A 17,892-nucleotide genomic window follows, 5' to 3' on the forward strand; every position below is an offset into this window, starting at 1 on the left:
AATGGGGGACTACAAAGGCAAGAAGAGACTGGCTTACAAGCTTTCAAGAGGGAACCTAGATCCAGAGGGCATGGAGAAAGGTAGAATCTCCACTGAGCAGTATCCAATCTGTCTAGGCGGGGCTGATGAAAGGAAATGCAGATAGGTCTCTTGTGATACAATAGTGAATAATTGTTACCAGGACTGCTTGTGAGGGTTGGAAATGTAAAGGTAGATGTTTTGTAGCAAGGAGGGGAGTGATTACCTTTGTAGTCTAGGAGCGGAGGTCCCTGGGACCATCCAGGGAGAAGAGCAGAGAGCGGGACCCTACCCAGAGAAGCAGTGATGCCTGAGATGGAAGCAGAGATGATTACGTGGAGAGATGGAGCAGCTGGGGACTCTAGACCCAGAGAGGGAGAGGGGCTGTGTGCTGACGACCAGGGGCCAGGCTTGCAGGGTATATACCCTTTGGTTGGTTGATGATGCATGGAGGGGATTGTAACCATGGCAATGACATGATACACGTTAGGATGAATGTAAAACTAATGTTCTCCCATGTAAACTATCACATAATTCACAATAAAACATTTAAAAAAAAAAAAGTTGGGAGAGTAGGGGGAGATAGAGTGCCCCCTGAATAATTTTCATCTTATCTAGATGGGTCTGGTAAAAAGAGATGGGGATAAGATTCCTATGATTCAGTAGTGGGTAATTGTTATCATGACTAACTGTGACTGTCACAATTGTAAAGGTAGAAGTTTTGTAACAAAATGGGGGAGTAGTTAATCTTACAGTCCAGAAACAGAGGACCCTAAGACCATCAAGGGAGAAGAGCACAAGAGGAATGTGGGACCCTATCCAGAGAAGCAGCAACATCAGAGATGGAGGTACAGATGGGGACATGGAGAAAGGGAGCAACTGAGGACTCTAGATTCATGGGAAGAGAGGGACTGAGAGCTGGAGGGCAGGGGGGGATTATAATCATTGTAATGAAACAAGGTATATGATTTGCTGAATGTAAAACTGATGATCTGCCCTGTAAACTTTCACTCAATTAACAATAAAAACTTTTAAAAAACAAAACAACAGCAACAAAAGAGCCAATGATACTGAAGGAGGAAGTCCAAGGTGCATTGAAGGAATTGGCAAAGAACAAGGCACCAGAAATAGATAGAATAAAAACTGAAATGTTTCAGGAAAGTGAGGCAGCACAGGAGGCACTCACTCATCTATGCCAAGAAGTTTGGAAGAAACCTATCTGGCCGACTGATTGGAAGAGATCCTCCGTATTTGTGCCTATTCCAAAGAGAGGTGACCCAATGGTATGCGGAAATCATCGGACAATCTCTTTGATATCCCATGCGAGTAAAGTTTTACTAAAGGTAATAAAGAAACAGCTGCAACCATACATTGACAGAGAACTTCCAGAGGTTCAAGCCAGATTCAGAAGAGGCCGTGGAACAAGAGATATCATTGCTGATGTCTGATGGATCTTGGTTAAAAGCAGAGAATATCAGAAAGATGTTTACCCATGCTTTATTGACTATGCAAAGGCTTATGATTACTGTGTGGATCATTACAAGCTATGGGCAACATTGAGAAGTATGACTATTCCTGAACACTTAATTGTGCTCATGAGGAATCTGTACATGGGCCAAGAGGCAGTTGTTCGAACAGAACATGGGAACACTGAATGGTTTACAATTAAGAAAGGTGTGTGACAAGGTTGTATTCTTTCACCATATTTATTCAACCTGTGTGATGAGCAAATAGTCTGAGAAACTGGGTTCTATGAAGAAAAACATGGCATCAGGATTGGAGGAAGACTCATTAGCAACCTGCGATATGCAGATAATACAACCTTGCTTGCTGAAAGTGAAGAGGACTTAAAACATTTACTGATGAAGATCAAAGCGCACAGTCTTCAATATGGATTGCATCTCAATGTAAAGAAAACAAAAATGCTCACCACTCAATCAATAAACAACATTCTTATCAACGGAGAAAAGATTGAAGTTGTCAAGGACTTCATTCTTCTTGGATCAACTATCAACACCACGGAAGCAGCAGTCAAGAAATCAAACAAAGTATTGCATTAGGCAAATCTGCTGCACAAGACCTTTTTAAAGTGTTGAAGAGCAAAGATGTCAGCTTGAGGACTAAGGTGCACCTGACCCAAGCCATGGTATTTTCAATAACCTCATATGTATGCGAGAGCTGGACAGTGAAGAATTGATGCTTTTGAATTATGGTATTGGAGGAGAATATTGAAAGTGCCGTGGGTTGCCAAAAGAACCAACAGATCTGTGTTGGAAGAAGTGTAGCCAGAGTGCTCCTTGGAGGCCAGGATGGCCAAACTTCGTCTCTCATACTTCAGACATATTGTCAGGAAGGACAAGTTGCTGGAGAAGGATATCATGTTTGGTAAGGTGGAAGGGTCAGAGGAGAAGAGGAAGACCCCCAGCAAGATGGACTGGCCAAGTGGCAGCATCAATGGACTCAAGCATGGCAACAGTAGTGAGGTTAGGCCAGGATCGGGCAGTGTTTCGTTCTACTGTGCCTAAGGTTGCTATGTTGGTACCGACTCGATGGCACCAAACGACAACAATGGACAAAATGTTGAATGATTCAGGAAGCATCAAAAGAAGATGAGAAGAATGCATAGAGTCACTGTGCAAAAAAAAAAAAAAAAAATTGGTTGCTGCTCAACTATTTCAAGAGGTAAATAAAATATGATCAAGAACTGATGCTGTTGAAGGAAGAAGTCCAAGATGAACAGAAGGCATTGACGAAAACCAAAACTGGGAACTTACAAACAAGCTGATGCAGCACTGGAGGCCATCACTCATCTATGTCAAGACATCTGGCAGACAGCTACCTGGCCCAATGACTGGGAGAGATCTGTATTTGTGCCCATTCCAAGGAGATATGATCCAGCAGAATGCTGAAATGATCCAACAGAAATCAGGCAGTATCATTACTATCACATGCAAGTAAAATGTTGATGAATATAATTCAAAAATGGCTGAAGCAGTACAAAGACAGGGAGCTGCCAAAAATTCATGCCAGATACAGAAGAGAACATTGCTAAGGTCTGATGGATGGATCTTGGCTGAAAGCAGAGAATACCACAAAGATTTTCGTGCTTTAATGATTTGTGTTTTATTGACTCTGCAAAGACATTCAACTTTGTGGACTATAACATACTATGGATAACACTGTGAAGAATGGGAATTTCAGAACACTTCACTGTTCAAGAGGAACCAACCATTAGGCAGCTGTTTGAAAAGATCAAGGGGATACTGTTGTTGTTGATAAGTGCCGTCAAATCGGTTCCAACTCATAGCAACCCTGTATATGGTTCCCAAGGAGCAGCTTGTGGGTTTGTACTGTCAATCGTAGGGTTCAAAGTCCAATGCTGACACTATAGCACCACACCAGGAGTCCAGAGGGGACACTGAATGGTTTAAAATCAGGAAAGGTGTGCAGCAGGGCTATTTCCTTTCAACATACTTATTCAGTCTATCTCCTGAGCCAGTAATCTGAGAAGCTGGATTATATGACGAAGAACGTGACATCAGGATTGAAGGAAGATTTACTAGCAATTTGTGATATGCAAATGATACAACCTTGCTTGCTGGAAGCAAAGAGGACTTCAAATACTTACTGATGAAGATCAAAGACTAAAACCCTTAGCATGGATTACAACCTTAATGCAAAGAAAACAAAAATCCTCATAACTGGATCAATAACATCATGATAAGTGGAGAAAAGATTGAAGTTAGCAAAGACTTCATTTTGATCCACTATCAACCCTCATGGAAGCAGCAGTCAAGAAATCAAACAACTTATTGCAATAGGCAAATCTGCTTCACAAGACCACTTTAAAGTGTTCAAGAAGAGAGACACCACTTTTAAGGACTAAGGTGCACCTGACCTAAAAATAGAGAACAGTGTAGATACAGAATTTACAAAGGTATTTTTCAATATCCTCATATGCATGTGAAAGTTGGACAAGTAAAAGAAGATAGTAAAAAAGTCGATGCATTTGAATTATGGTGTTGAAAAAGAATATTGAAAAAACTATTGACTGCCAGAGAAGAAACACATCTGTCTTAGATGAAGTATAGCCAGAGTGCTCCTTGGAAGAGATTTGTACTCTCTCATCCTTTGGACATGTCGGGAGATATCAGTCCCTGGAAAATGGCACCAGTCCCTGGAGAAGGACAGTGTACTTGGTAGAATGGAGAGACAGTGAAACAGAGGAAGATCCCCAACGAGATGGAATGACACAGTGGCAGCAATAATGGGCTCAAACATAACAATTGTGAGGCTGGAACAGGAGTGGGCAGTGTTTTGTTCTGCTGTACATAGGGTTGCTATGAGTCAGAACCAACTTGACAGCACCTAACAAGACCCCAACTACATAAGAGTTCTCCAAGATTAACGTTCTTGTAAAGGAGGTTAAAAGACTGTTCCCTGGTTAAGTGAGGGAGGGAATGTCCTAGCTCATCAGACTTGTGAGAAATCTTTTCTGGGTATCGCAGAATATTGAGGACAGATATTAAGTGAATACCTGAAATGATAATGACTTTCAGATCTTTGCTTTCAGCATCATGGAGAATGTCGCTTTGAAGAGATTTCAGCATCGCAAGTGACAAGGCATTCCTCTTTCTTGGGTTGCTCAAGACAATGTTCCTGTGAAGAACATTTTTATAGTTAGCGGGTCATGCTCTCGTCAAAACAAGTTAGGGCCCCTGCAATTCCATTCTAATTTGGGAGCTATTTTTACAACACACAGCAAGAGAACGGCTGGAGGTTGGTGCCATTTTCAAGCGTCTGTCAGCTCTCTGGAGTTACAGCTAAGTCAAAACAAGGAAAAGACTACCTGAGATGCAGCTGGTTTTCTCCCTCTTGCCTTGATTTGTTTCTCTTTTTTCCCAGGTTTGCTGTCAGAAACATGACTGCTAATTCCACAGAAAGGGCAAGCCACAGCAGTTGCAAAACCATCACTACCCATCCTGAGAGGACACAAGTTCTGTATGGCAGTGGTAGGAGACATGAGGAATCTAGCAAACAGTGGCTACCTTCAACTTCTTTCTTCTTGTTGTTCTTCAGAACAAGGTTAGGAAAAGAGCCAAGAATGAACATACGTCCCCAAATCCCTCCCACCCACTCTGAGGAATAGGCAGCCAAGGTACCTCTGCCAATATGGATATATGACAGCAGTTTTTCACCTCAAAAAAAAAAAAAAAAAAAGCTGGCATCCTGTAATTCTGTAAAATAATTCATGCTGTCTGAGAATGGAATGAAATGATATGAAAAGAATAAAAGGACAAAACCAGACAGCAAGAGGGCTCTTCTGGACATATCCTCTAACAAAAAACTAGCATTCAAAAGGGCTGGTTTGCTATTTTAAGGTATCCCACATGCTGATTAAAATAACCTGTATTGTCATCCTACTGCCTGGACACTGAAATGTCTTATTTTTGCTGTTATAAGAAATAGGCAGCGAGCCAAACAGATTATTGTTCCATATTTTATATCTGTTTCCCATCAGTTTCCACCTATACACTTTCTGCTTTTCTCATTCCTTTTTTAATCTGATATTCCTACCAAGCCAACTTGGGTCCTCCATAAATAGCATTCTGTGCCATCGTTTTCTGGAAAACAAGTTTGATGGGTGAATTTATTTCCATGCAATAAGAAGAACCGTTTTCTTTGGAATACCATTTCAATTTTGCGGCAATCTTCAGGTGACTGTGATAGTTTTGTTGCTCATAAACATATCCTCTCCTACGTACAAAAAATTACTTGCAGCTGATATACTGATAGACTTCGAAACCTCGATTTGGAGGGGAAGAGTGATGGTGAGAGAAACTGCTGCTAAATCTTTCAATAAAATAATGAGTGTGCTTGCTGTAGCAAATATAAAAAGCTGCCATCCCATCGGTGACATACGCTTAAATTAAATTCTAAGGCCTCAGGCAAAATTGTGTAAAAGAAAGATTCCAGCCCCAGTAATGTCCTTACTGCATGGCATTATCTGCTCATGTGTTCCATTAATCCTTTGACTCCCAAGTCACACACACTATTGGAGAGTTCTAAATTGCTGAGTCCACTTTTAACCCAGTATAACCAGGCTTCTGTCCCTAGTACTTCACTAACTATTTTCACCAATAATCCCTTCTCTGCCAACTCCAATCCAATGGCCTATGTTTTGTTTTTTTCCCTCTCCTGACTGGTCAGCCACAGGTGACACTATTGCTCACTCTCTCCTGGAAATTCATTCCTCCATGTCTTTACTCCACATTCTCTCCATGTTTGGTCTCTCTCTGGCCAGTCCTTGATTTCTTTCAGGGACTCCCCACCTGCTGATAATCCCTGAAATGGCTGGGATCCTCTGAGCTCCGTTCTTTGCCCTCTTATTGCTCCACATACTCTTCCCTGGAAACTTCACCCATGCCCTTGGCATCGACACTATCCCTATACTGACAACTCCCAAAGTTAGTGAGAATTCAAACTTCTCTCCTGAGCTCTACTGCCTTCTCTCCAACTCCAAGACTTGCCTCTTACCCTTCTCTTGGTGCTACCACTTGGTTGTCTAATAAACCAGAAACTAGAAGTCACCCTAGCTTTCTGTCTCTTCCTTACTCAAGTGTCACCCAACCGCTAACACATCCTGAAATTCTCACCATTCTCCCATGGCTGTCTTGATTCTAAACATGTGGTGTCTACAGCATCACTGATCTTAAGAGGGAATCTCCTTAAGGATGAGGTCACTTTAGGGTATATGTTGAAAGTGTCACCTTCCCATTTACAAGTGTGCACTAGTCATGAGGCAAGAGGTGGTCCCTGGAGATGCTCCGATGAGTTTGCGGATCATCCCTGTAAACCACTATGAGGTCTATGAAATGAGTGAGTGTCACACTCAGAAGAGACACTTGATAAATATCTGTAGGTGAATGGCAAGAAACAACATTTCTAATTTTCTTGGACTATTCCAGCAGAAGACTCCTGGTGTGGCACTGCAGGATAAGCACTGGACTGAGAATCACAAGGTCAGTAGTGTAAACTCACCAGCTGCTCCTCGGAAACCCTACATAGGGTCACTATGAGTCGGAACCGACTCGACAGCACTTAAGAACAACATTCCAGCAGAGGGTACAGTGTCATCGTGAACTTCCATCTCATCTAGTTGTCTTTTCTGTGACAGATGGCACACAGCAGAGTGGGAACAACTTGGAGGCAGAGAGACTTTCTCTAACTTCTGCTCTTCTCACCCACTGGCTGTGTGGCCTTGAACAGGCAGTCACCTCTCTGAATTTGTTTCTTCACTATAAAGTGGGGATAATGTTATCTAGCTTGCAGGTTGTTGTAAGGATTAGGGATAATTAATACAGAGTATTCAATTCCTATCTGGTTCTCACTAAATGACAATATTCTTGTTGAGAGGTTTAGCTTTGAAAAGGAATACTTGAAAGGATCAAGTTGCTCAAGCTTACTACTTAGTACTTAATATAAGGGGACTTCAAAAAATTCTTGGGAAATGGAATTAAAAGAGAATGGAATTGTCCCACAAACCTTTTCAATTCCCCCTATATAACCAATAACCAGTTGTGGATTCCTACTCATGACAATTCCATGTGTGTCAGGGTAGAACTGTACTCCATAGGGTTTTCAACGGCTGATTTTGCCAAAGTAGAACACCAGGACTTTCTTCTGAACTACCTGTGAGTGGACTCAAACCTCTAACCTTTTGGTAGCAGCCAAGCACATTATTAATCATTTCTACCACCCACAGGGATTCCAGTGACTGTTGCTCATATTTTAGCAGCCATCAAGATGATCCAATTCACAGTGACTCCATGTGTGCAGTATAGAACTAATTTTTCAAGGCTGTGACCTTTCAGAAGCACATCACCAGGCCTTACTTCTGAGGTACCTGTTGGGTGGGTTTGAATCACCAACCTTTTGGCTAATAGACAGCACTTAAGTGTTTGTGCCACTCAGAGACTCCTATTATTCCACTACTGATTCTGACTTTGTGACTCTATATGGCAGAGTAGAACTTCTACTTCAGGTTTCTGAGAGAACGGCCTCCTCTTTCTCCTGGAGAGACTCCTATAGTGACTAATGTGTGTTGTTGTTGTTAAGTACCTTGAAGTCAGTGCTGACTCATAGTAACCCTGTATAGTGTTTCTGAGGAGTAGCTGGTGAGTTTGAACCGCCAACCTTGAAGTTCTGACCAACCTTGCGGTCCAGCACATTATCCCGCAGCACCACACCAGTGACTAACGTTGTTGTTAAGTGCCGTGGAGTCGGTTCCGACCCATAGCGACCCTGCACAGGGTTTCCGAGGCTGTAAATCTTTACGGGAGCAGAACGCCTCATCTTTCTCCCGCGGAACCGCTGGTAGTTTTGAACTGCTGACCTTGCGGTTCCCAGCCCGATTCATAACCACTACGCTACCAGGGCTCCTTAGTGACTAACATGTTGTTGTTAAGTGCCGTCGAGTTGGTTCCGACCCATAGCGACCCTGTACAGGGTTTCCGAGGGTGTAAATCTTTACGGGAGTAGAAAGCCTCATCTTTCTCCCACAGAACGGCTGGTAGTTTCGAACTGCTGACTTTGAGGTTCACAGCCTGATTCGTAACCACTACGCTACCAGAGCTCCTTAGTGACTAACATAGAGCTGCCTTCAATCTTGATTTGGGGATTTCCTTTCTCTTAACAGTTTCTAAGGAGCCCTTAGTGCTATGGTTGAGCATTAACCTGCTAACTGAATGGTTGGTAGTTTGAATCCATGGGGAAAGATGGGACAGTCGGCTTCTCTAAAGTTTGTTGTTCTTGATGTTAAGTGCTGTTGAGTTGGTTCTGACTCATAGCGACCCCTGTATAGGGTTTCCGAGGAGCAGGTGGTGGGTTTGAACTGCCAAACATAAAGATTACAGCCTTGGAAATCCTGCGACAGTTTAGTCTGGACTGTAGGGTACTCTGAATCAGAACTAACTGAACTGTAACAGGCTTTTGGCAAATGATTTCTATCAATTACAATAGATTAGTTCAGTCATCTCCCTTTTTGAGCCATGTTTAACACTGGAGAACTCAACCATCCCTTCTTTTATCATCTGGTTCTCCTGACAGAATCCAGACAAACCATAACCAGATTTGTAGAAGCCGAACTATCCTTCAAAAAGGGCAGGACAGAGGGACCTGCAAGGAGTTCAGTGGGGTCATGGGATATGACAACTTTGAAATCACCATCTCTTTCCAAACCTTGCTCCAGTTTTCTGAGACCTTGGATTTCCTGTCTCTGCCATGGACACATCTAGGCCCAAGAAGTGGCAAAGAGCTGCTGTTTGAGCAGGTGAGAGGAAACTGAACCTGGCCTGCTGGTTGGGTGTCTGCACACCAGTGTGCTAAATAAAGGCTTTTGCAGAGTAAGAGGGAGGAGGAATTGGGGAAAGGGGCAGCCAGAGGATAGTAGAAAAAAAAAAAAACAGCTGCAGGTCAGGGACTTGCTCTCTGCCATGTTCAAGGTAACTCCTGGAATCTGATGATTAGAAATTTAAACATGGTCGGCCAGGTCTTATGCTGGTATACTTTGTTGTTGTTGTTGTTGTTGTTGTTGTTGTTGTTGTTAAGTACGTGGAGTCGGTTCCGACCCATAGCGACTTTGTCTAGGGTTTCCGAGGAACGGCTGGTGAGCTTCAACCACCGACCTTGCAGTTTACATCGACCGTGCAATCCAGCGCATTAACCCACAGCATCACACCAGCACTCCATACTTATGAGGGAGGAAAATAACACATAACAGCTTGATTTTGTAACTTAAAAATACATGGATATGCTATGATTTCACCCTTTTGTGCCTTTGCCCTGGCCAGAAAAATGTGCCCAGCAGGCCTGCATTGGGCTGATTTCAGTTTCCAGTTTGCGCACAGGTATTTAGCATTAGGATTTCAGCTTTGTTGTGGAAAAGAGCAGCGCTCAGTACAGTGTGTCCTTAACTCTGTTTACCGGTCTGTCTCTACCTCCAGCACTTTTGGGCGAGGACAGCCAGAGGAGCAGCTAAACCTAACCTCACCTTGGAGCAGGGTCAAACGATTTTCTCAAAGTCCGCTGCAGTGGTGGGGCGGTGCTGTAGAGTTGCCCACACTGAGCCCCAATGGCCAGTACTCAGCTCGCTTGCCCTTAGAGTTTAGGAGAAGTGTTGGGGCCTTCCAAAGGAATCCCACTTAAAATCCACCTGTTTCTAACTTGCAGGATCCCAAAAGCTACGGAGCACAAAGCACACCTGTAAACTCTGGGGTTCCTTCCCAGGAGGCCAGAATCGTTAGTGATGAAAAATCTGGGATCAAGGATGGTGGAGGGTACCAACCCCTTTGGACTCAGTCGGTGCTGCCATCTCTTCCCGGGTCCCTGCTATCGCCCCCTCCCCAAATACGAGCAGCAGGTGGGGTTGGAAGCGGACTCTGGGCGCGGCCTGACCTGATGCCGTCCCGCTGCCGAGCGCTGGTGGGCCGCGGCTCGGGTTCCCGCCGCCCGGCCTCGGCTGGTCCCCGGCTGCAGAAGCCGGAGGCGAGCGGAGCCCAAGGGCCGCGCATGAGCCAGCCGGGCCTCTTTGCCCCGCAGGCCCGTAAGACCGTGGCCGCAGCCATGACAGTTAGAGGCCGACTCCTTAGGAAATCAGACACCACAAGCTCCTGACACCAACAGGCCGCAGGCGCTCCAAGGGGCTCAGGTACACGGCAGAAAGAGCAGGAACCGATCAAAACTTCCAGGCCCAAGCCTCGAACCCTCTCCGACCCCCCTGACCCCTCCCCTAGCATAACCCTGTCCCTTCCTGGTCCCTCCCCTTCCCTGGCCCTCCCACTGGTGGTCCCGCCCCACCTTTGGCCACATCCCACCTCTGGCCCCGCCTCGGAGCCCGACGGGTAGCTAGGGCCTCAGAGTGGGGTGTAAGGAGAAGGACGCTGACAACTCTTAACTAGCAGGCTGGATTCACTAAGCAGGTTTAGCGAGTTGTAGGTAGGAGGTGAGGAGTGGATTGGGTTGTTTCTTTTAGCGCGGACACCAAGAATGTAGTGGTTTGCCTAGGTTATGAAAATAAATGTCATCAGTGGTGTGAGCTGTGGACGCCACTTTATAACACATTGCTTCACCCCACCCACGGGAAACTGCCCAGGCCTTGCAAGCCATCACAGATCTCATCACAGATACAATGTGACTTGTATCCCACCCAGACGTTGACATTTGAATGCTTTGTCCTTTCTTATCTGGAACTCGTGCACAGAGCCCACATTTATAGTTTGGGATTTTCTAACTCACCCAGGAGGGAAAGGGAAGCCCATTTCATGATAAGGGGGTGCCCTTAACTGAAAGTCCTAGTATGATAAGAATATCTTCATTGTTATTTGTTAAGCACTTCCTAGTATTTCTTCCCCAAGTCTGGAGGATTGTGGTGTGCATGGAATTCATGCTCTCCACCCTCTGCATCTCACCATCTCAAGGGGAGGTACCTTACCCAGGACCCTTCAGACTATCACAAGAAGTTCTACATGGGTAACATTTATACAAAGGGCATCCTTAAATGGGGCCACTGAGGTTGATTGTACAGTGGCTTAAAATAGCCACACATGGGATTCCTTTGAGTGGGGCTCCCCTTTAGTTCTCAGCTTCACAATTGAACAAAAACACAGGACAATCTTTTTAATATATCAGTTGAGATTGTCTCCCTCACTTCCCCACTGTCAGCACCACACACTCCATTTCCTTGGTCCTTGCTCCATTCAGGCAGTTAAAATAGTTCTTATTCAGTGCCTCAAAGGAAGATAGGCTTCAATAGAACTCAAAGAGAAGGCAATTTATGGCTTTTGAATTTTAAAAGCACAGCCCTTGAGGGTATGGGAGTGGGAAAAACAACACCACCACAAAATAGATTTGGAGAACCAATTGATGGAACAGAACAAAGCTAACAGCCTGGAATCCATAAGATTAAGGTTCTCCAGGTTTGAGGACATATATGTAGGGTTACTATGATCAACTAGATCTCAACTTGTACTAGGAGGTTTGGGAGCAGGGATCTAGAGCAAGTAGGACTTGGAGGAAAGTAGAAAAGAAAGTACGCGTTCTGAGGGTTTAGGAAATGGGAGGTCCAGTGTCTGTGCCGAGTCTCCTGGGAAATAATTGGAAATGGTGGAAGCTTCACTAGGGTAGAACAGTCTTGCTCTTGTACCCTACTGTAACCTCTGGGAAGTCTTGAGAGTCTGGGAAGTGGTAGTATAGACTGTGAGGGCAGATGGGCCTGAAGGCTTCACAGGGTTTCTCAAGGTCCAGTGTGATTCTATAGCAACAAAGGATTTCAGAAATAGCAGAGAGAGGTTAGGACTGGTGCAATTACTTCACATGGCTCTTCTAGCCAATCTTTGTAATGCCCACCAAATGACTGGGTGTATGGAACGCTCATGTGGGAATTACTCAGGTTTGCCATCCTGCTGCGTTTAAAATGAACTATGTCAGACGCAGGAAGGGAGAGCTCACTACCATCAAGAAAGAAGAACCAGGAGTGAGGCACATCCTTTGGACCCCAAGATCCCTGCACACTGAATCTCCTCTAGGTGTGACATGAGAGGAATGATAGAGAAGTGGCAGAGGAGCATCAGCAGCAGAGTCAAGGGCAGGAGACAGAGCAGAGGCTTCCTGACCCAAGGAGTGAGAAAGCTCTGCGCCTTTGGGCAGGAGGCTCATTTGTGGAGTGGGTTGCCTTGAGGCATTTAGTTGGGCTTGCCAATTCACAGAGCTAGGGCTGAGCTTCTTTGCACTGAACCTTATGGCAAAGTGGAGTTCCCTTTGGACATTTAATGGTAGTGGCAAAAAAAGAGTTTTGTAACATGCCCAAAATAGGGCAGAGGCCAAGTGAAGTGTGGCTGACAGGATTACTGTCTTTCCTAACAAACCCCATAGTCATATTGTCTGTGAGTTCTGTGTGGCCCTTGGAATAGATTATAGAACCCAGCAGAGAGTGCCTTCGTAAGGGATGGTTGGTGTCAGCATTGGTGAAGAAGTTTGGAGAGTGGAGGCATGTCTGACCTCATCTCATAGTTATCAGCCTTGAGCTGATGTTGAATTTGATTCTCTTTCCCTTTGTGAAGGCAGAGGAGGTCAGATGATACCCCCACCCCATTATTACAGGATCCAAGGATGCCTTGAGATGGTGAATGGTGAATGACTCACAGCATGGATTAACAAGTGAGGACAAGATAGGCATGAAGACAACTAGGTAGGTGGCAGTGGAGATAGATGAAGTCACCTGCATTCTTCAGGTAGTTAGAATATGTTTCGATAACAAAAGAAACAGCAAGCAAAACAAACCTTAGTGGCTCATACAACAAAGATCCATTTCTCACTTACACTGCATGTCTATTTTAAATCAGCTCATCATCATTGTCTGCCGTGGAACAGGGTGATGAAGCAAACTCTATCTGGGGAGTTGCCAGTTTCTGTGGCAGGGGAAAAAAAATGGAAGGGAAGAAGTATGCACTGGCTCTTGAAGCTCTCTTTCATAAACTCCTCTTCCTCTCATGCTTCATTTGCCATACTTATCCTCATACTCTACCATGTGTTAGAAGAAGAAAGCCAGAATCTTTGTGAATAACTCTGATGACTACCACAACCACACAAAAATACTTTGTTGGTGCTATAAACTCATTTAGTGTTAATTCAGGGACTAGAGATAGAATTCCAAAAGTAAGATTCCTGCCACCAGAGAGAATGAAAGCTTGAAATAGACATTCACTTTTTATCAAAAAAGAAAGTCAAATTTCTAGAACACCCAAGTTTGTGCACTGGGATTTGTATCTGTCCTCTTAGTTGTGCCAAGTACTATAGATGATGCAGCGCATACTTCTTTATGCTGCAGGCCCCATGGTATCAAAAGCCTGAGCAAAAATGATCATCATTGGCCAAAGTCTACCAATGAGAACATTTCTTACTTTCCTAATAAGCTTAGTAACATTCACTCAGTTTCACTTAGTGAAAAATTTTGTTCTTGTTGGGTGCCATCAAGTTGATTCCAACTCACAGAATCCCATGTGATAGCATAGAGTTGTCCCATAGTGTTTTCCAGGCTATAATCTTTATGGGCTTTGTTGTGGCACTGTAGAATAAGTACTGGACTGGTTAACCACAAGGTCGGCAGTTCAAATCTACCAGCCATTCTTGGAAACCCTATACAGGTCACTATGAGTTAGAACTAACTTGATGGCACAAAACAACAATCCAGTCTTTATGGGAGCAGATTGGCAGGTCTTTCTCCTGAGGGACAACTGGGTGGGTTTGAACTGCCAACCTTGTGGTTAGCGGCTGAGCATTTAGCTATTGTACTATCAAGACTTTTTTTGAGATTGTCCCCAAAGTCTCTGCTAATGTTTTCTCTATTCTTTTCTTGAAAAAAAATTAAATATAATTTAATATTTTTTATGCTTTCTTTTTTTTTTTAACTGCCTTCCGCATCACCCAAGTTAATATTTAGCCAGTGAATAAGTTTCCCTTCCCTCCAACGTAGAATGTTTCTTTTAGCATGAAAACCTTTTCTTGACTTTTTACAATAGTGAACTGATACAATATCTGTCTTTTTTGTTTGACTAATTGCACGTAGCATAATGTCCTCCAGGTTCATCCATATTATGAGGTATTTCAAGATTTACCTTAATGTTTTGTAGTCTTATATTGTGTGTATGTACCAAAGTTTGTTTAACTATTTTTCTGTTGATGGGCATTTAGACTGTCTCCTTTTTTTTTTTTTTTCTGTTGTGAATAGGGCTGCTATGAACATGGACGTGTGTCGGGGACTGTCCTCGACATAGTTGTGTTGTTCACGAGTGTTTGGTTCACGAGGAGGGGAGATCCAGCGGCGATAGGGATAGCAAAAGAATACACAGAAAGACAGAAGGAGGGGGACAATGAGGCACCCCGAAACCAGGGTAGATGCATTACTGGTGGGCAGACTTGGGACTATAGACATCGTGGTGGCCTTTGCAGGCAGCAACTCACTGCCCTGCAAACTGTACTACATGCCCTCCAAGCCATAATGCACACCTGGGCTGGCCTGAGTCTCCGTTTTATTTAGGGGAGGAGCTTCACACCAAGCTGGGAGGGACTAAGACAAGGTACAGCTAACATCAGTAATTTTCCAGACATTCAGGTAACTTTACGTAGTACGTCGCTGGTTCGAATCCCAGGCCCGCAACTTGGTTTTTCAGGCTCAATTAACATATCTATAGCCCCTGAGCTCAGTTGGGGCAAGGTGAAAGGGAAGGACAAAAGGCTTGGGCGGAGTCCCGCTGTTTTGGCTTCCTGAGCCAGGTTTTCGGGAAGGCAAGACGCCCAGGTGAATGGGCTGCACCTGGAAAAGGATTAGGGAGGATGGTTTTTTTGTCTGTAGAACAAAGAACTGGGAAGTAGCTAAGCTATTTTCAGTTAATCCTTTGGAGAAAGGCTTGACCTTTGAAACCTTTACAGTCTTCGGCTTTAGGAAAATACTACATTTATCTGTGGACATTAAGGGATCATGTTTGGAGTTAAATAAAAAACATAACTGAACACTAAGATGAAAAACAATTTGCCATGACTGCCAGTGGCCAGAATTTTTTCCTCAGAGCCTGCGGCCTGTATAGTCAACACGGTCTGCAACAGACGTGCCTATATCTATTCATGTCGCAGCTCTTAGTTCTTGTACCAAGTAGAGAAACAGCTGGGTCATTTGGTGTTTCTATTTCCAACTTTTTCAGAAAGCACCATGTCATTTTCCATAGTAGTTGCACCATTCTATAGTCCCAACAGCAGTGTAGGAGGGTTCCAGACTCTCTACACTCGTGCCAAAATGTGCTGTTTTCTGTTTTATTGAACTTTGCTGTAAATGTTGGGTTAAGATGGTATCTTCTTGTTGCTTTGATTTGCATCTCTGTAATGGTGTCCTAGAGTCCTGGTGTGGCGCTGTGGGCTAATGCATCAGACTGCAAAGTTGTTTGAACTGCAAGATTGGCGGTTCAAACTCACCAACTTCTCCTTGGAAACCCTATACAGGGTCGCTATGGGTTGGAGTCGACTCGACGGCACTTAACAACAACAGTTGTATCCTAGGGCTCCTAGTGTGGTGCTGTAGGGTAAGTACTGAACTGCCAACCACAAGGATGGCAGTTCAAATCCACCAGTTGCTCCTTGGAAACCCTATATGGGGTCGTTATGAATTAGAACTGACCAAATTTAATCACAACAACAATGGCTAATGATCATTTCTTCATATGTTTGTTGGTTGTCTGAATATCTTCTTTTGTGAAGTGTCTGTTCATGTCCTCTGGCCATTTTTTAATTGGATTATTTGTCTTCTTGTTGAGGTGTTGAAGCGTTCTATAAATTTTAGAGTAGTCCCTTGTCTGACTCTTTTAGTGAAATATTTTGGTGCACATAAGTGTGTATTTTGATTCACATAAGTCATCTATTTTGTCTTCTGTTGTTTGTGTGTTTCAGTTATGTTTGATAGAATATTTATGTCATGTATGAGAACCCTAAGTTTGTCCCTGTTTTTTTGTTGCTGATCTTTAAAGTTCTAGGATTTACATTTAGGTCTTTAATCCACATTGAGTTTGTTTTGTATATAGTGAGACATATGGGTCTTGTTTCATTCTTTTGGAAATGGATTGTAAGTTTTGCCATTGTAATTCAGGTTTGCACAACATAGTAGTTACAGAGTTGATGCTGAACACAGGGGTGAGATGATGGTGCTGTAGATGGAGGTTCCCAACCTCATCTAAATTCCTATGGCTGCTCTCCTGTTCCTTTCATGTCTTGTTCCCGCCAGATTTCTTTCAGAGCCTGTAGCTCCAGTTTCAGAGTGGCTAAGAGGCAAAGAACAAGGGTAGATGGATGGCTAGCGCATTATCCAGGCAGGAGTCGATACAAACGGGCTGAAACACGAGTCCATCCTTAAGCAGTGCAAGATTCTTTTCATTCAGACAGTTTCTCCAGGCCTCCTCTGCCTCTCATTAATTTTTGGAGGGACTGCTTGTCTTTCTTCTCTCTTGTTCAGCACCCTTCTAATCTATTTTTCCACACAGGCCTTCTCCCTGACACAATTTGATTTCCAGGTTGCTAGCAGGCTTCTTTCTAGCTTTGATTTATGTTCCCATTCTCTGTGCCACATGTCTTTGCTGTACAGATGTATCTTTGCTACCTTTTCACATTTCCTTTCAAGACCCACAGATGCATGGCAAAACGGTGCAGAAATCCTGCAGAATAAAAGACAGTTCTAGGGAGTCTGGTGTCTCAAGCTTGATGTAGGAATGAAGAAAGATTTAGAACTACTCAGGGTGCAGAGAAAAGTAAAGGGTAGAGTTTTAGCTTCTTATGGAAAGGTTTTTGAACTTTTTTTCTTATCATTGATTTCAGACCCCTCTAAGACAGGCATGTAATGACAGGTTCAGAGGTGTGCTGTGAAAGGTGGCAGCGCTTAGTGTCAGTGGATGGCATCTGGATGATTCTGTGGTTCTAGCGTTCCACTCTTTCTCCCTCCCTCCCAAATCTCCCTACTAAGATCAAAACAAAAAGTCTTAGGAAGGTTAAGCCTCCACAAACTCAGAAATGCTTTGGACTTCCGTTGTTTCCTGCAGCTGTAGATGCTTTTCAATGCACTGGGTTTCTTTGCATTCACCAATCATTCTCCAAATCCCTTTTGCAAACCTAAATTCCTTTCAAGGAACCTCATAATGGGTAGATGGCATACAGCTAAATGTTGGCTATTTTTATCCTGAGATATATGTAAAACATCTAATATGAGCTTGATGAATAAAAGGTAGTTAGTTAATGGTCTTTGTGTTGTTAGGTGCCATCAAGTTGGTACCAACTCATAGC

At 43.7% G+C, this 17,892-nt stretch overlaps 1 protein-coding gene across 1 annotated transcript in view; it reads right to left on the reverse strand.

Annotated features, from left to right (window-relative positions):
- Positions 1-10,643, reverse strand: part of ECHDC3 (enoyl CoA hydratase domain containing 3) — a 41,595-nt gene extending 30,952 nt beyond the window's left edge. Inside the window, exons 1-2 of the mRNA XM_006873168.1 lie at positions 10,474-10,643; positions 4,556-4,677 (exon numbers count right to left, since the gene is read on the reverse strand). Of these exons, the coding sequence (XP_006873230.1) occupies positions 4,556-4,677; positions 10,474-10,643 (292 nt within the window). The remainder of the gene's footprint in view (positions 1-4,555; positions 4,678-10,473) is intronic.
- Positions 10,644-17,892: the final 7,249 nt, after the last annotated feature.

Source organism: Chrysochloris asiatica, unplaced genomic scaffold (assembly GCF_000296735.1).
Source record: "Chrysochloris asiatica unplaced genomic scaffold, ChrAsi1.0 scaffold00226, whole genome shotgun sequence".
Classification (NCBI taxonomy): Eukaryota; Metazoa; Chordata; class Mammalia; order Afrosoricida; family Chrysochloridae; genus Chrysochloris; species Chrysochloris asiatica.